The 16,899-nt window shown below is 42.1% G+C and overlaps 1 protein-coding gene across 1 annotated transcript in view; it reads left to right on the top strand.

The window, feature by feature from the left end:
* Positions 1-16,899, top strand: part of sema6bb (sema domain, transmembrane domain (TM), and cytoplasmic domain, (semaphorin) 6Bb) — a 134,820-nt gene that overhangs the window by 91,198 nt on the left and 26,723 nt on the right. The window contains exons 13-16 of the mRNA XM_085447643.1: positions 649-828; positions 3,301-3,441; positions 8,887-8,964; positions 15,106-15,164. Of these exons, the coding sequence (XP_085303769.1) occupies positions 649-828; positions 3,301-3,441; positions 8,887-8,964; positions 15,106-15,164 (458 nt within the window). The remainder of the gene's footprint in view (positions 1-648; positions 829-3,300; positions 3,442-8,886; positions 8,965-15,105; positions 15,165-16,899) is intronic.

The raw sequence follows: 16,899 nt of genomic DNA, 5'->3' as shown, positions 1-16,899 counted from the left end.
CAGTTAATTAGAGGAGATGCGGTGTGTATGAGATCTGAAACGGCCTGTAACCCTGTATATTTACATGAACTCCTCCCTTTGCTGAACAGCAACCAACATAAGTTGGTTGTTGAAGCCTGTGGTAGCAGGCAAGCAGCTGTGGCCCATCAAGTCCCACATAAATACTGGTGCCTGCCCCCCGCCTCCCACTGTCTACCGTACGGAGTCCCACAGCCACCAGGGGATTATGGGGACCGGGTGCACGAGGAATATTAAACACCCGGCACAACATGGCTTCTATTCTCATCTACTTACTCACACACACAGAACTCTGTGTGGATCAGCAGCACTCTGCTATTGTCCTAGGACAAACCCATTTACTTGAGTAATATTATTAATGTCGGAAACGTCTGGCGTAATTAGTTTATTATGCAAATTTGATGAGCGGCTTCTTCTCTAAGGAATTCATATCATTTTCCAGTGACTCGAGTGAAAATGGCATATCACGATTTAAATTCACACCAGGCCGTATTTTACATCTAAACCAATAATTTGTAATGCACTTAAATCATAAACTGACCTCCAGAAGCTACTTTGTGGAAGTGAGTCCCAAATGAGCTGCACAGCGCCGTGGCATTAACGCAGCGCTCTGTTTCCCCTGCGGTTCAGGTACCAGCTGAATAAGATTGTGGTGGATACCGAGGCCGGGCCCTACAGAAACCGCACCGTGCTCTTCCTCGGCTCAAGCAGAGGGACCATCCTCAAGTTTCTCATCATGCCCAACCAGGACAATACCGTTACCAATAGCAACATCTTCCTGGAAGAACTGGAGGGCTTCAACCCCGATAAGTAAGCGAGTACAACAAAGCATGATCTGATTAAGAATTACATACGTGTTTTTGGATGTAGATGTGAATAATGTGTGATGGAGACTGCTGGCAGGTTTCTGTCATTAAAAATGAGCCGTTTTCACACATGAACTCGTCGGGCGTCGGGGGATTTAGGTGAGGACAACGTCTGAAGCTGTCCTTTTCCACATGGAGCACACTTCAGACATCTCCTCACTGGAAATACTCCATTTGGTTCAGGCGGCGTCTTTGCTTTTCCCACACGAGTGCAAATAAGTGCAAATAGACATCACATGGACTGCATCGGACTCTTTCATGCACTTCCACTCAGTGATGCATGGTAAAGTTCAAGGCTTCAGTGCATGTGTGAAGACAGTTGATATCGCATCCGTGCATGATGCATAGTACGTGACATGTTAATCAGGAAGCTTTAAAGTTGCTGTTTTCCTTATGTGACTACCCGCAGGCAGGCTTGGTATTTGTTATATAGACACGAAAGTGAAGAAATTCTTTATTATTCCTTTAAGGCACAAACCTGGGTAGTGAGAGAGCTTGGCGTGGAACAGCTCGCAAATAGATGACGCAGGTCGAGGGAAGGAAGGGGTTAAGTGACATCTAGCTTTGATGTATACGCAGCGCGGGGAGCCGGGGAGGTGATGTGGCTCTTACTAAAAGAGGCGCTGCAAGGGGAGACAAAAGCACTTGTCTCGGAAACACGTCGAATCATACAGAAAAGCTCACCTACTCGTTGTGCGATGTACGTAATTGTGGCAGATGTGAGGAGATGAAACGGCCTGCAAAGAATAGGAATTATGCAAACAGAAAAGAAAAGCGGTTAATGTTCATTATCGAGAAATCTCAACGTGTTCTAACGAGCCTGAGAAGAGCAGCATTAGTGAGAAAACATGAGTAATGAAACGATGATAAAATCACACTATCTTTAATCTTGACCAAAGTTCCAGATTGTCAGGAAAATTGACCCCTTATCTTCAGACTGCAGCTGAATCACGTTTAATATCTGGATCTTGGCAGAAGATCGGAGTAGATTGGGCTTCTTGATCCGTTCTAATTAGCATTTTGCACGAGGCGCGCAGCTTTGAGGCTCCTCTGAATGCCCATCATTACGTAATGAACACAGGGTACAATAGCCTTTCAGTCTTCTTTTTGTTCTTTGTTGAGATGGTGGATGACTCCGGGCTGGAAGGGGGGGTTGCCTCACAGATGCACGCAGCTTTGGCTGGTGATTATCTTTTACCGAGGCTAATTAGAGTCATTAAAAAAACAAAGTACATGTTTCTAAACACGAGCTTTCTGTTTTAGCTAATTGTGCTCACTGATATATGCCATTTTTTTCCCCTGTGGAAACAAAGTATTATTCCTTCAACCAACAGACTGGCAACACAATCCCATCTCCTCACACGGTTTCACTTGTTATTCATGTATCTACCACTCTCTTTTCTTTTTCCATCTGCCCCCAAACACCAATTTCTGTCAGATGTGACAAAGTGGGGGACAGAGATGAGGGCAAGTGAAATGAGAGGGTCCTGTGAATAAGCTTATGTGGACTGGAGTAATTTGGTCCGCGCGGTGAGGTGAGCTTTCCGGGCTTTCACAGCAGGGATCCAGCTAATCAGGAGATGGAGCACTATCACATCATTTTTTTCTGCAGACCACAGACTCACCTTATATCCACAGACAAAACAGGTCACACAGAAGCAGGGCAGCTAACATAGTTCTCACTTAAGAAGTCATCACAGAAAAAAAACACTGACCTGTGATAGGTCGGCTTCCACAGTGAACCAAGCAATCACCTAAAATCACCGAATGTCTTTCATTTTCTCTTTACCAGACTCTTTTTTTTTTTTTTGCCTTATTCCTACATTTGTTAGCTACGTGATCTTTTCTTCACCTTCACTGCCCCCCCCCCTCCCCGCCTTTTGTGATATTGGCTGTGAAGAATTGACTCACAGCTTGGCCTTAGCAGAATGATAGATTCTTCTTAATGACTGTGGGCCCGCTGCAATGCTATTACCATAAACCATCCAGATACAACTCATGCATGAGTGCACATGTGCATAAAAAGGTATAAATCAGCTGCGTGAAGGCAGGTCGGTGCCAGCTATCGCAGCTCTAAGTGCCAATTAGATGAGATTCAGCTCCTGGTGCTGGATTTGATGGCCAGCCGACCCCTCGAACTTCTATAATCAGCGCCGTGGATTTTTGGGTTGATACTGTAACATCTACACGCATGGTCTCTCTAATCAATTACTTTTTTATTATGGCTTTTATTTATAAAGCTGTTTATGTTTGGCTGTGTTTCATATTTGGTCATTAGGGAGTTTTTTTTCCAGCTGTAAAGCTAAGAGTGGGGTCATAGGTTTAATGTGCTGCCTCGGTCTGGTAATTGAAATTGTGTAATTCTAAAAAATATTTTTTTTATGTGTATTTGCATCTGTGTGTGTGCTCGTTGCAGGTGTGCTGAGGACTCTCTGCAGGCCAGGCAGCTGTTGTCCCTGACTCTAGACCGGATGAGCCACACTCTGCTCCTCGCCTTCCCGTCCTGTGTGGTCAGAGTACCAGTGGCACGATGCCAGCTTTATTCCCGATGCATGAAGTAAGCCTCCGACAAAAAAACGTTCACACAATAGCAAAGAAGGGCAGCGGGGCAAAGATGAGATGTTAGGTGACCCTCGAGGAACCATCTGGCCTTCACAAGTGTCCTTCTTCCAGCTGCAGCTGTAGCAGACCCGTCTTTGCTGCAATAATAACACAATATTACAACTTATAACATCTGCCGCTTTGCTCTTGAGCGAGATGGCAATCTGTTAAATGCAGCACAGTAAAAACAAGTCAAACTTTAATAAAATAGGTGAATAAGTTGGCATAAAATCAAGTGGAAGCTTTTAATGTAATAAATTCAATTAAAAAAATATTATTTTTGTTTTACTCTGTCGTGTGCAGCATAATTTTACTTTCCAGTAATAATAATTGCTGATAATGCAATACATGATATTTTAACTTGATAGCAGAGTAGTAATGATGTGAACGAGTCCTGCAGTTGAGCAGAAACGGAGCAGAAAAGCGAACCTTACGCGGCAAACACTTCCGAAACCCAACGACCAAATACTTCCACAAATCCCAAAAGGCCAGCTCCAAAAAGTCCAGATCGAAATGTCCTTGCAGTGACCAACTTGAGTGAGCAACACCCTCAACCTCTTGGCAACCAACCGAGATCACAAGGTGATGGGAGGCAAAAGTGCAGATCAAAAGTGTGTGTCTTCGCAGTAAGGAACTCGACTCAGCTCTCAGCAAACTGCTTGTATTCTGGTTTTATTAAAGCAAAGTCGCCCGTGTCATATATCAGCATCCTGCAGCAACTACCTTTGTGAATTTCCTCAACATCTGTGAGGTTTTGGGTCGACTCTGAATGTTAGTTAATGCAAAGTTCTGTGTTTGCAGACATCAACAGATTTGAGATTTGCACTGATTTATCGCAGTTGATTGCGATGCATGTAATTGCCAACTTGACTCCACTGTATTGCAAACTGATAGCAGACTGAGTTAGCGTCTTATAGCCACACAAATGCGCTTTGAACACAAAAACTCACTGCGAGCGGTTGCAGACCTGGTCCCCATCTTTGAAGCAAAGAGGAAAAAGGAAAAGAGAAGTGCCAGATACGGTAGCTGCAGTCATCACCTCAGCTAATGTGAGTTAGCGACTGCTCTTGGTGCTGTTTGGAGCATTTTAAATGCTTGCTTTGCTGTTAATTGTGCTCACAGATCATCTAAAAAAAAATCTGTGCTCAGTCTGGCTTTCAATGAGTAAAATTAAAGCTTAATTTTTGTTCTGTTTCAGCACTATTTAGTAGTTGTGAATCCATACAGTGTACAGATGATCCTTGTAAAGCAAGCTCGTTACTCTTTAGCTAGTAACTTAGCACCCAACCCTCCTGATCACTCTGTTCATCACTACATTTCTGGAAGCCTGGCTGTGCTGCAATTAAACATAAAGATTTATTCAAAGCAAGGCTGTTTCACCTGCACACACCCACACAGTCTGCACACTGGAGAGAATCACACTTCAGTCTAGTTGCCCGTGGCTGTGGCCCTTCAGAGTCCACTGACACAGTAACACAGACTGGTACACACTCTGGTACATGAGGCGTGCAGTTGTGTTCACTGAACCAGGTGAGTCGTACAAGCATGTAATGCACATTAAGAAAGCACTCGCATGCTTTCTGAGGTGTGTATGGCGTGTGCACTTTTATTTTCGATGTGTGTATGAGAGTTAATTTTCTGTGTGCAAATAGGTTAAATATTTCTTAGTCATGCTTCGCTGGCTTCAAGTCTATTTTTTTTAACCTTTGAAGAATATTTTTGAGCACTTTGAATTTGGTTCAGTGCGATGACAGTTGATGTGCAGATTCCTTTCCACCTGACTTTAATCCTGTTTGATATGCTTGCATTTTTAAATAAAATCTTCAGTATTTCATAGTAACAGCTCGGCTTTATGCTGTGTGCCGAGCGTACAGCTGGATCTTTTGATGTCGTTTAACTCTGGCTCATTAAGCTCTGGTGCAGAATATCATTAAAGGTGCATGCAGAGTCTTCCCCTGCTGGTCATTAGAAAGAAGACAGTCTTAAGGTTTAAAAGACATTTTATGCTTGCTTCATTTTGCAGACTCTAAACCTACGCCCATCTTTTACACCATCTGTCCTTAACTTTTGCACCTTTGCTGTTACTGTGCTGGTAGTTTGGTAAAAAGAAAGACTGCCAGCTGGTTTGGTGCAGCAGATATAGCTGTACCTATAATATTTGTCTAAATACACCTTAGTAAGTTTCCCCTTGAAGACGCCTTTAGTCGCCGTCAGCTTCTGCCATGATTCTGGCTGATATTTGACGATTTTTCTTGGCAGAATTGGTAAAGTTCTCTAAATCAGATGGTTTCCTGGCACAGACCCGGCTTCTAAGAGCCGTCCTCTAATTTCATTAGCTTTGGGAAAGGCCATTCCAGAAGCTTAATGTTAGCCTGCTTTATCCACTCCCCAACCAGCTCTGATGTGTTTTTGGGATCAATGTCCAGTTGGAACACCTGACTGTGTTTCAGTCATCTGGCTGCTGATAGGAGGTAGTCCAATCCTCCCTCTGAGATCTTCACTAAATTCTTTGGACTTTCCCATGGTTCTGAGTTTTGGTCAGTCCAATGAGTGCTGTCAAACAAATTCTCTTAATAACGCTGCAAAGAGAAACTATCACCTCTAGTCAAAAACGTAATTGGCCTAGGCCTTGTCAAGTTAAAAGATAATGTTGAGCCATTGGCCATAACGTTGAGCTTGTGTGAATTAGAGACATCTGAAAGCAATTCAGACTTTTTTTAAAATAAAAAAGCCATTAAAGATATATGCTGTGCAATCATTCCACCAAAAAAGCAAAAAATTACCAGACATATATATATTTAGATATCTCTAAATATGTGGTTTAGATGAATACTCTTATGTTTAGTGCTATTGACACCAGTTTTGTTTAAAACTTGCAGTCTTTGGGACACTTTTTTGGCAGTCTGTGGCGTTTGTGGTTTTGTCAGCATTACATTATCAGTGGAGCTGTGAACAGGGGAGATTTGTTGCTGCACTCAAGGACATGCCCTTTTATTCTTAGAGATGGAGTAAGCAATTTTTCAGAAAGTTTGACATTTGAACTTAACAGCCAAATAAACACACTCCTCCCTTCACTGCTCCAAATTCATGAGTGTGCATTGCTAGGACAACGACATTTAGCAACTGAGTTAGCTGACCCAAGGAGAAATGTTCCAGACTTTGAATGTTGACTTCTTTTTGTCATAGCTAAAACACACAAACACGCCGTTCAAAGTGCAAGAGAGGAAAAAGCACCAAGTTAGTTGTTTAGATTTTTAGAAGGTTTTCACAGGGGAACCATTAAAGGTGCCTCTTGTTCCCCACCGTAACCAAAGCCAGCAACTAATGTGACCTCCTGCCAACCACTGCAAAACGTCCCGGTGAGCTGGAGCTGGTCAGCAGCTTTATAGAGAAAAAATATTTGAAAGTCACATTTTTACTACATATGCTTTGTAAACAGTTCCTGCAAGCTTGCCTCACATCTGGCTCTCTCTACGTTCGCCTAATTATGGACAAGACCGAAAACATGCCCACAAATGAACCAAAGCATGTGCACAAACACTTTTTCCTCTCTGTGGTTATTCATCGGCTGTTTTCTTGTCTGGAAATGTGCAGGGATTCACAGTGATGTCCTGCACATGCAGTCTGTGCACATGGAATAACTTCCCCTGCGGCTGGTTGGCTGGAGTAGTAACATGTGGGCCGGTCCAAGCCACTTTGTTTTGTTCCCATTGAGAGAGCCAGGACTTTTTTTCTGTGAACACACAGAATGAATTTGAAGTGTACCGGAATATTTTGGCTGACTTTACCTTGAAGAGAATTAGTAAAAATATGAAGTGAGTGATAGTGTTAACATATCTAATTTATGACTCATGTTTTCGAAAGTCAAATTTAGATGAAAAACCTCAGGCAGTGCTGATGCTGAGAATCCGTTTTGGTGAAGGTTGCTGTTGAAAAGCTCAGATCTCTGCTGAGACTCCCACAGTCTCCTAAGAAGTCTTAAATTAAGGTCCCTTTGCACAGCATTCAGCTCCATGATCAGAACCTTTACGAAAGACTTATTTTGACCGTTTATCAAACTGTCACCAAGTTAAACATCAAGAATTCAGTTTCAGTCTTTCAGGAAGTGTTTTTTAAGTGCCCGCCCCTCCTCACAGCTCTGTTATTAGCTTGCCCTCTATTGATTTTTCTCAAAAATGACAAAATATTCACTGCACTGAACAGCATCAAACATGTTTTGCAGGCTGTAAAACTTGAAGGTCAGTGACTTTCAAGGAGATGGAAATCCATCTAAAAAATTCACACCATCACTCCTAATTATCAGTATTTGCTTTATAGTGGATTCAGTTAAGGAAAAAGTAATCAGGAGATATTTTATGACAAGGAGTTTTTAGTTGGTCTAGTATGGTCTAATCCAGCGGTCCCCAATCCCCGGGCCTCGGACCGGTACCGGTCCGTGAGTCGTTTGGTACCGGGTTATCGTTTTGATCGTTAACTCTGTGTTCCTGGGTCTTTTCACGTGTGTTATGAATAAATCTTCCTTTTTTCGGTACCAGTACTAGTTTTATTTTGTTGTATTTATCCACGACACCTTAAAGGCCGGTCTGTGAAAATATTGTCGGGCATAAACCGGTCCGTGGCGCAAAAAAGGTTGGGGACCGCTGGTCTAATCCATGAGCACACCACCAGAAAGATAAGCAGGGTGATGGTTAATGAAAGTCAGTTAACTGCAGCTATAGTCACAATCTGCAAATCTAGCAGCCAAGCTTCCTTAACGCTTCCCCCAAATAGACAGCGTTTGATGACCTCCCCTGTACCCTTTTCCAAAGGTAGCTGCATACTCAGAGACCAACATCACTAACTTGCGATGCACACCCAGTTATTTTGTTTAATGACAGACCTGAAATATGACAGAAACTACTTGGATCAGAAGAGAGAAACATGGGTTACTCTGAGTAAGAGTTAAATTTGTAACATCAATGAAATATCCAAACGCACAGATTTCTTTTTATTGAATGTATTCCTTCTAACAGCGTGCTGTATTACAGACTCCTCTTTGCTCCCCTCTAGTTTCTCTGACAGTGGACTGTTAGCTACGTTGCCTGTGCAGGTGTTTCAGTTTGCATCATTGTTAAAATCATGTCATCTGTGGCTGTTTTTCTGAGCTAACATAAACATTCACAGCTAATATGAATAAAACTGTAACGCATTACCTCACCAGTGTGATTTCCCGGGAGCCACATTGAATAGATTGTTATCAGCTGCTTCATGACATCATCAGTCTCTGTGTTTAGTTGCTGTTTTGACCCAGAGACCGATTTAAGGCGGCAGCTGCACACTGTGCACTTACGGGCACCAAAGTAGAACTGGGAACCTTTTCAGGGTCCAGGCAGTCAAATAATTTGTTTCCTCTCCTCTGCAGGAACTGCATCGCCTCCAGGGACCCTTACTGTGGCTGGACCAGAGGAAGCACCTGCTCTTTCCTCAGACCTGGAACCAGGTACGGCATCCTTCTTTCGTTTTTTCGTGTATTTACAACACCACATCATACACTGCTCACTCTTATATTTAAAACAAATTCTTTGACACACTGTTTCAAAAATTCTTTCTTTATGTCGCTCTGAAGCTCTGTGTGTGCTTTTCCTGCAGTTTTTCTCTGAGCTGCTGCTTTGATCCAACTTGTTTTCCTTTGAATTTCTTTGAACTTTTATCACTTCTCAAGGTTACTTTTCTGACAGCAGACCACCCATGGAGACCATGCGTTTTTTTCTTAAGTGTGGAAGTGGCTGGGTTTTATTTGCAATGATTTATATTTATAAGTGACATCTGTGCCCTCGGAGTAACCTCTCCACGTACGTGACAGCGTCACATTTATTGCGGCGCTCGTAAAACGTGTACGTGTTTAGCTGGATTCGATGTTTTTGCATGTTTCTCTGTTTTCTGCGTAACACACGCACACAGAGCATTGTCTACATGAATGTGTGTGTGTGTGAAGTGCAGCGGCCTCTCTTGACAGCTCACCTCCAGTTGTGGCTGTTTCCTTCCAGAGAAATCAGATTTCTCTTTAGTCAAGCTGCTTATTGAATTAGGCTTTCAAACACAGGTGTAGTGCCAGCCGAACAGGCAACACAGGCCTTAAAGACCACCCCGGGCTGCCTGCTTATACTGTTATAGGCCTCTATGTTGGTCTTGATTTGATTTAACAAGGGCGGTCGACTCGGCAATCGATTCTGCATTGAGTTACCGTGGATTTCCTCTTTGTGGAATAATGCAACCTCTCTTTCCAAACCGGTGCGAGAGGAGAGCTCAGCAGCTTGTGTTGTTAGATGCAGTTTCTGCGGGAGAGCGGTTTTGTAGTTTAAATAAAGGTAGAGCCATCAGGATTTGCTTCTGCCAACAAGAATTTTGTGACACTTCAATATTTTGTTTTCCCGTAAGCCACCAATTTAGTCTTTTGTCAGTTGTACCGACCAACATTTTCAAAATACATCAAGTGTCCACTCGTGATTACCACCGACCAGTTTTTATACGTCTGTCTTAATTATTTGCACAATGAAGCATCAATAAAAGCAAAGCAGCGTAATAACAACAAAATGAAAAGCGGATAGTGCAGGTGAAATTAAAAAAGCCCATAGGAGGTTAGAAAAGAAATCACGTTCAAAATTAATTAATCGACATTGTTTCTAAAAAAAAAAAGGAAAATATTTGGTAACAAAACACTTACAGAAACAGTGTGTGTCGGGGGGGTGGGGGCATTTTTAACTGGCACATTCAGGATATCAAAGCATGGTTATTAAATAATAAAAAATTAGGGGAAGTTAACCCATAATCTTTATGTGGTACAGTAAAAACGTGTGCAGGGATTTACTGAAACACACATACACATAAATCCAACTATAGTCGATGTTTGGTGTGAGCAGCTTTATCCTGTCTAAGCAGCTCCGTGAGGATCTTCAGGAATCGTTCTCCAGGCTTCTTGAAGGACATTCAAAGCTCTTCTTTGGATGTTTCTGCCTTTGGTTCTGGTCTCTGGCTGGATGGGGAGGCCAATCTGTGGGCTTCCACTGTGGGTTCTAATCCAGCCATGATTTCACTGCAGTGTCAGTTTGTTTGCGATCATACCTCAGTCTTTCTTCCTGTTTCACTTTATTAATGTCTGATGAGGCTTCGGTGAACAGTAGACGATCAGCTGGAAGTCTAGATCATCTCTCAGGTCCTGTGTCAGGTCTTTGCTGGATCCCCCCTCCCCCCCTCTTTAAGGACATGACTTTCAAATTCTGTCCACACATGCCGAGATATGCCAGCAGCTCTTTGGGAATTATCCCTGTCAAACTGTGTGATCTTAGGCATTTTTGTAGATTCAACAAAAAAAACTGGAACAAATTGATTCTTTGCTAAGTCGTCTCTTATGTGAGGACAAAACACTGGATCAGTCCTTGAGCTCGGTGCCTTTTCTCTGCTTGAATGCTTCAAAGGTCAAAAAAGATCCTCAGGAACAAGGACTGGACTGAAAATAAGTGAAAAAGCAACCGAAAGAACTTCATAATATCTGAAGAACTACTGCTCAATACAACTTTATGAAGAACAGCAGCTTCTTGAATCAAAATATCCAGAAATGATGGTTAGAACTACTTCCACTACAGGGCTCGCAAAATTTCAAAATCCCTGGTAGCCCTTCGGGCAGGGACGCTTCAGTTTTTGGTAGCCCAAAATAAATTTTAAGTAGCCCAAATAAAAAAGAGAGCAATTTTTTGATTGATGTTTTGTTTCCTTTACAATATTATACATTAAAGTATAATATTGTAATGGAAACAAAACATTAATCAAAAAATTATTGAAACACAAATTACAACATTGTATAAAAATTACAATCATCAACTCAAATATTTGGTTCTAATTGAACAGAAATTTCTATGAACTTGTAAGAACTGTAGAACATGAATCAGTCTGTGTCAGATCCTGAATATGAAATTTCCACTGAAGTCACGGGTAAGAGGCAAGTGGAACCAAGATCGAGGCCATTTGCTTTTTGAAGTTTGCAAAGACTGCTAAATTTTGCCAGAGGTAGTTCACTCTTTGCAACATAGTAGCTGTTCTAAACAGATTTTTCAGGTTTATTTTTAGTATGTTATTTGCAATTGGTGTTTGTTCTGGGAAAGATATTGCAGACTGAGCAATAATGCATTTCTTGCATTTCTCATGGGCTCTAATGGGGGCCTTTCTTAAAATGACTGGTCCCAGTAACAAAGACGCTTGTCGACTCAGAAATCGAGGGAAAACCAACAACACACCCGGCAGAACATTAGGCCTATGTTATTTGCACGGGTGCACATAAGTGGTCCGCATGTGCGCATTCCCTGTCAAAATAAAAGACGCGCACCAGATAAGAAGTTTATATGGACGTTTGCGTCCATATAAAAGGCACTGTTTTTGTCCGCTAGAGTGGGATTTTCACGGCACATTCTGCATCACATCTCTGTGTGTTCATCATTTGTTTGAAGCCAGCTCACCTCCTGCAACCAGTTTTCCGAGAATACACGCTTCTTTTGTGGTTCTGACTCCTGACATTTCTTTGGAGGTAGAGGAACACCAAAGTAATTGCTTAAAGGAGCTTCTTCGACATCTTTAAGAGTTCTAAACAAATGTCTGTCCTCCTCCAGAAAATCTTATGTAAGCAAACAAGCGTTGCAACTTCTTATCTTGTGCACGTTTTTTATTTTGACAGCGAATGCGCACCTGCGGACCACTTATGTGCAGCCCTGGTTATTTAGCTCGTCATATTGCAGCCACAGAAATTCTTTTGTCCATGAAACCATGAAGCTGCACTTTCTTTTTGCCTTATAGTCTGATTTGTCATAACTTCTCCGTTTTGTGGTAAGCTTTTCTTTGGCTGTCACTTCTTCACCCTGACCTGTCTTATTTGGCTCAGCAGAACTGAAATATATATGCTGCTGCTTTTACACACGCACTCACGTTGTCAGCGATTCTCTGCGCGATCAACCTCTCACATGTTTAAGCTGCAGGAGATTTCACTTGTCATGTTTGCATAGTAAGCTAACGATTAATAAGACGATGTCAGAGGAATTGGTGCACAAATTTTCATCACTCACAGATCAGTGCTGTCGCTCTCTATACACAGTTCACGCGATTGCAAAGTGAAAGCAAAAAACAAGCGCAAATTCAATTGCAATATGTCACATATTGACAGTGGCTCACCGATGCCAATGACATAATTACCCAGCTACATTTCCGAAAGAATGCAAAAGCATTGACATATATTTCCTTTCTACGATAGCCCGACGGGCAGGGCAGAGAAAGATTTTGGTAGCCCGACTGGAAAAATCGCTAGCCCCGGGACGTCGGGCTAGCGATTTTGCGAGCCCTGCACTAACCCTTACTGGGAAGCTGTGCTGTAACAGGGTCCACACTGTGGTCTTTATTACTTTCTCTTTAGTTACTGTATGAAGTCTTTAAACAATGATCCAAAGTACCCGTGAGAATATACAAGAAAAGAAACACTGAAAATGAAAAAGCAACAGTAAGAAGTGGGCACGCACACAGAGCCACAGACACGTCTAATGTATACAAAGTGAACAACCCGCCGATTGGGAGACGCAGCCAACTGAGCACATAACATTACTCTTTATTAGGATGGCACCGCTGCAGGTTCACAGCACACTTGGACTCATTTGTCACAGTTTTTTTAGGCTTTAAAAGCAAAAATGTTTGCTGCTGCTTGACCCTTTAGCTAATTACACAATGCTGACTTCTCAAGCCAAGTTCAGCTTTCATGCACAATCAGTGCTCTGACATGTCAGATGTAGCTGCAGTGCCATGAAACAGCGTATGTGAGAGTGATTGCTACAAACGTGCACATCTTTGTGGTAACGTACAGAAGGCGTGCATCCAATCAACTGAGCCCCTGCTAAATGCTCACTTATACTTATATGGTGACATTTAAGGCTCAGCTGATCACATTAGGTCACGCATTGGTGTTGGATTGTAAGAATATGGCATTGATGTTAATAAGTTGTTAATAAGTTTAAAAAATGACTGATGGATTCAGATTTTTTTAACAGAGAAGAGAAAAAAAAATGCAAAAACGTCCAAAGATCTTTAAATATCCTTAAAAAAGCCTGGAGAATTATCCCTGAAGATCCTCACAGAGATGACAGAGAGCTGCTCAGAGAGCTCAGACTGAATAAAGGTGATCATAACTAAAATTTTCCATTTCTATTTTTGCTTTAAATACTGTATTTCTCATAATTTTTTCATGTTTCGATAAATCGCCGCACCTATTTTTTATTTTCCTGTGAAATATAAAGAAATGCGGGTCAGCTCAAGACTTTTGCACGCTAATTTACACATGACCAAGGAAAAATAAAGAAACATATGCATGCACGCATCATTCAGAATGAAAATGATCTGTTTTTTTAGTGATTTCGTGTGTTTTTTATGCATTTCTCTTCCAGAGCTGTGCTGTTGAAAAGGGGCAAAAGTGCACTTTCCCCTATATGATACTTAAATCACTTAACTAGAGGTCTTTCCAGTCACATGAAGCCCATTATAACTGAGTTCTGAAACGCATGGAGCCTGCAGGCACGCTCTTGCATGCGCTCACACACCTACATAAACGTTCTCGCTGCGTCCGTTGCAGCTTCCCCCTCGACACGAGCCATAATCAGAAGCACTTGTGTTTGTCTCGGTGTGCACCTGGCCTGTGAGCCGTTCTCATTTCCTCTCCACTTCCTCTCTTCATCATACTCTATGTTATTGTCTGTTGAGGTTTTCATGCTCCCCTTTGGACCAAAAGGGAAATGACTTGTATGAATACAATATGTCATAGTTTTCCACAAAAAAATGTCCATCACGCCACTCTTGTGTTAATCTATGCACGGTCTGAAGCATGTGTGTGGGAATGTATGTGAATGTTTTACTGTTATATCTTATTAGTATTTTAAGTATTGTATCTATTTTATTTATTGAATTTTATTGTTTTATTTATATTTTGATATTGCTAGGGATGATGCAATGATCGGGGGACCATTCTTAATTTTGTCGTTCTCATGACAATGACAATAAAGTTTCTGATTCTGATTCTGAAATCAGTACAGTACAGTTTGAGGTTTTGCTGAATATTTCACTGATCATAAATGTGTAAAAAGTGGTAGGATGCTATGATTATGGCACGTCCTCACCCTAATCTGCATATTAATGAGCGAAACACATGGTGTTGGACTGTTCCACCTCTTTAGCACTTTGCACTCCAACAGTTTGGAGTTTATATCTACAGCAAATATCTCTAATATGAAGTCCTTTGCTGACCTAGAAATATTTGTAATTCATTGCATTAATTAGTTTAATTATTGATGCTGCTGGCATGAGTGGTATTTTGAAATTATAATGAAGATTATTGTGGGATATTAGGCAGCTCGAGGGCTTTTTTTCACTTCATTTTTCTCGCCAGCCTAACAAAAAAATGAGATTTCTTAAGTGCGAGGAGCTCGTCGAGATGTACGCCCCCAGTGTAACACTGAGGTAGTGCTCCCGTGTCAGAACGGATCTCCGCTGTGGGCTCAGCGGCCGAGTCGCCGTGCCTCCGTGTCACCTGATTAATGGCCGTGTCTCCTCTCCTCCGCAGACTGCCTTTTGAGCAAGATGTTGAACATGGAAACGTGGACCACTTGGGCGACTGTGACGGTAAGAGGAGCGATTGTGGCTCTGTGTATTTGTGTTGCTCTGCAAACGTTCAAACAAATAGCTCTCCTGTCTTTGGCAGGCCTTACATAAGCTCGGTATGTTCGAAGTAAACAACAACACAGTAAAAGAGAGAAAGAGCCGGGTGGTTTCAGTTTACACAGAAGACATCCTCAAATAAACCCACAATACGTCTCAGTCCACCTCGGCGGTCGGCCGTATCTAACTCCTCCCCAGGCTTATCGCTCCGATCCTACACGAAGGCCTGAGAGCTGGTTAGAAAATTACAGTGTCTGTTTTAGCTAATTTTGTTCTTCTCTCTGTTTACTCTGTCCTCCTTTGTATGCTGTCTTTGCTTTGGTCTGGTAGGTTTTGTTCCATATACATGTGGTTAATTATACTCAACTCCAGCTTGGATTCCCCTTGATGTCCTCTTTTTTTTCCCCCCCTCTATCCATATCATTATGAAAATAGATTTGGTAACCAGCAAAGCACAATCTCTACTCTAGATACACTGAGGTTTCGGATACTCCCGTGGCACCCCTCGCTTTGATCTATGTGCTAATTTCAGTGCGTGCAAATTAATCCTTTGCTTCTGAAAGTTCCCGGAGTTCATGTGCTGTGCTCCCTGAGAGAAGAACAGATAAATATTTCATAATCAGAACCTGCGTACAACTCTAATCCTGTTTCAGATGGCCCCTCCGTTTGATGCTGCTCTCTCACGTCAGGTCCTCTGACCGCCAAGCTGCGGGCGACTTCCTCTGGAGCTGATGACGGAACAAAGTTAGCCTTCAGATTTTGACTTCACCAAGCCCAAGTGTGCGACTTACAGAACCTGTGGAGGACCCTAGTCAAAGTAGTGGTCACATACCTGCAACGATACACAAAATTCACGGTTCGGTTCAGTTCGATACTTTTTCGATACAAAAAAATGTTCATGCCTTTTTAGTTTTTCATTTAATAAAATTATAAATATATATTTTAACTCAAAAGTACAGTTTTTAAATTTAATGCTGCTGAAACAACAAAATAATAAAATAAAAAAATCTATCTGATCCAGAAATCACTCATCTTTGGAAAAGAGAGTTTATTACAGAGAAATGGCTCTTTCCAAAATAAAAGCTATACTATACGCTTCTTCTATATTCTCAGCAGCATATTAAACGTATCAGGTCCCCATAAGGAGAATTATGTGCTAACGGCTGTCTAAATGACTCGGGTAAAGTTTGTAGCATGCGTGCTTGTTGTTTTTGTCTGCTTCCACTTGTCTTTGCACTAGGATGATGTCGGCGTAAATGTGCAGTCATATTCGTTGTGTTCCCACTAATGCTGTCAGTGTTAATCTCGTTAAAATGACATTAACAGCATAACTCCCTTAACGAGTTACCGCGGATCGCCCCGTGCGTGGGGCTGGACAGCGTCAACACATTAACAAGCTAACTGCGCTAACGCACTAGTTCCCACCAATGTAATTGAGCATTGCGTGGCACATCCGACATTGCTTTACTTTTGTCCATGACGCGCTTACCATCAGGGTCATGCTTCACATGAAAACCAAAATAGTTCCAAACGCCAGATCTGAATGAGGGTGGGGGAGGTTCAATTTCGGGTAGCGTTAAGGCAGTGACCATATTGCAACGAGCTTAACTTCTGTATTGCTAGCTTGCGCTGCGCTCAGTGGATCTGTGCTCGACAGTGCAGCCTAGGTAGAGTAGTAGAACGCAGATCCCCTGAGCGC

The sequence above is a fragment of the Copadichromis virginalis genome, linkage group LG23 (assembly GCF_057382275.1).
Source record: "Copadichromis virginalis isolate Kocher_CV1m ecotype Utaka linkage group LG23, C_Virginalis_male_GT1.1, whole genome shotgun sequence".
Lineage (NCBI taxonomy): Eukaryota > Metazoa > Chordata > Actinopteri > Cichliformes > Cichlidae > Copadichromis > Copadichromis virginalis.
The sequence above is the reverse complement of the archived record's forward strand: the minus strand, read 5'-3'. Positions and strand labels throughout refer to the sequence as shown.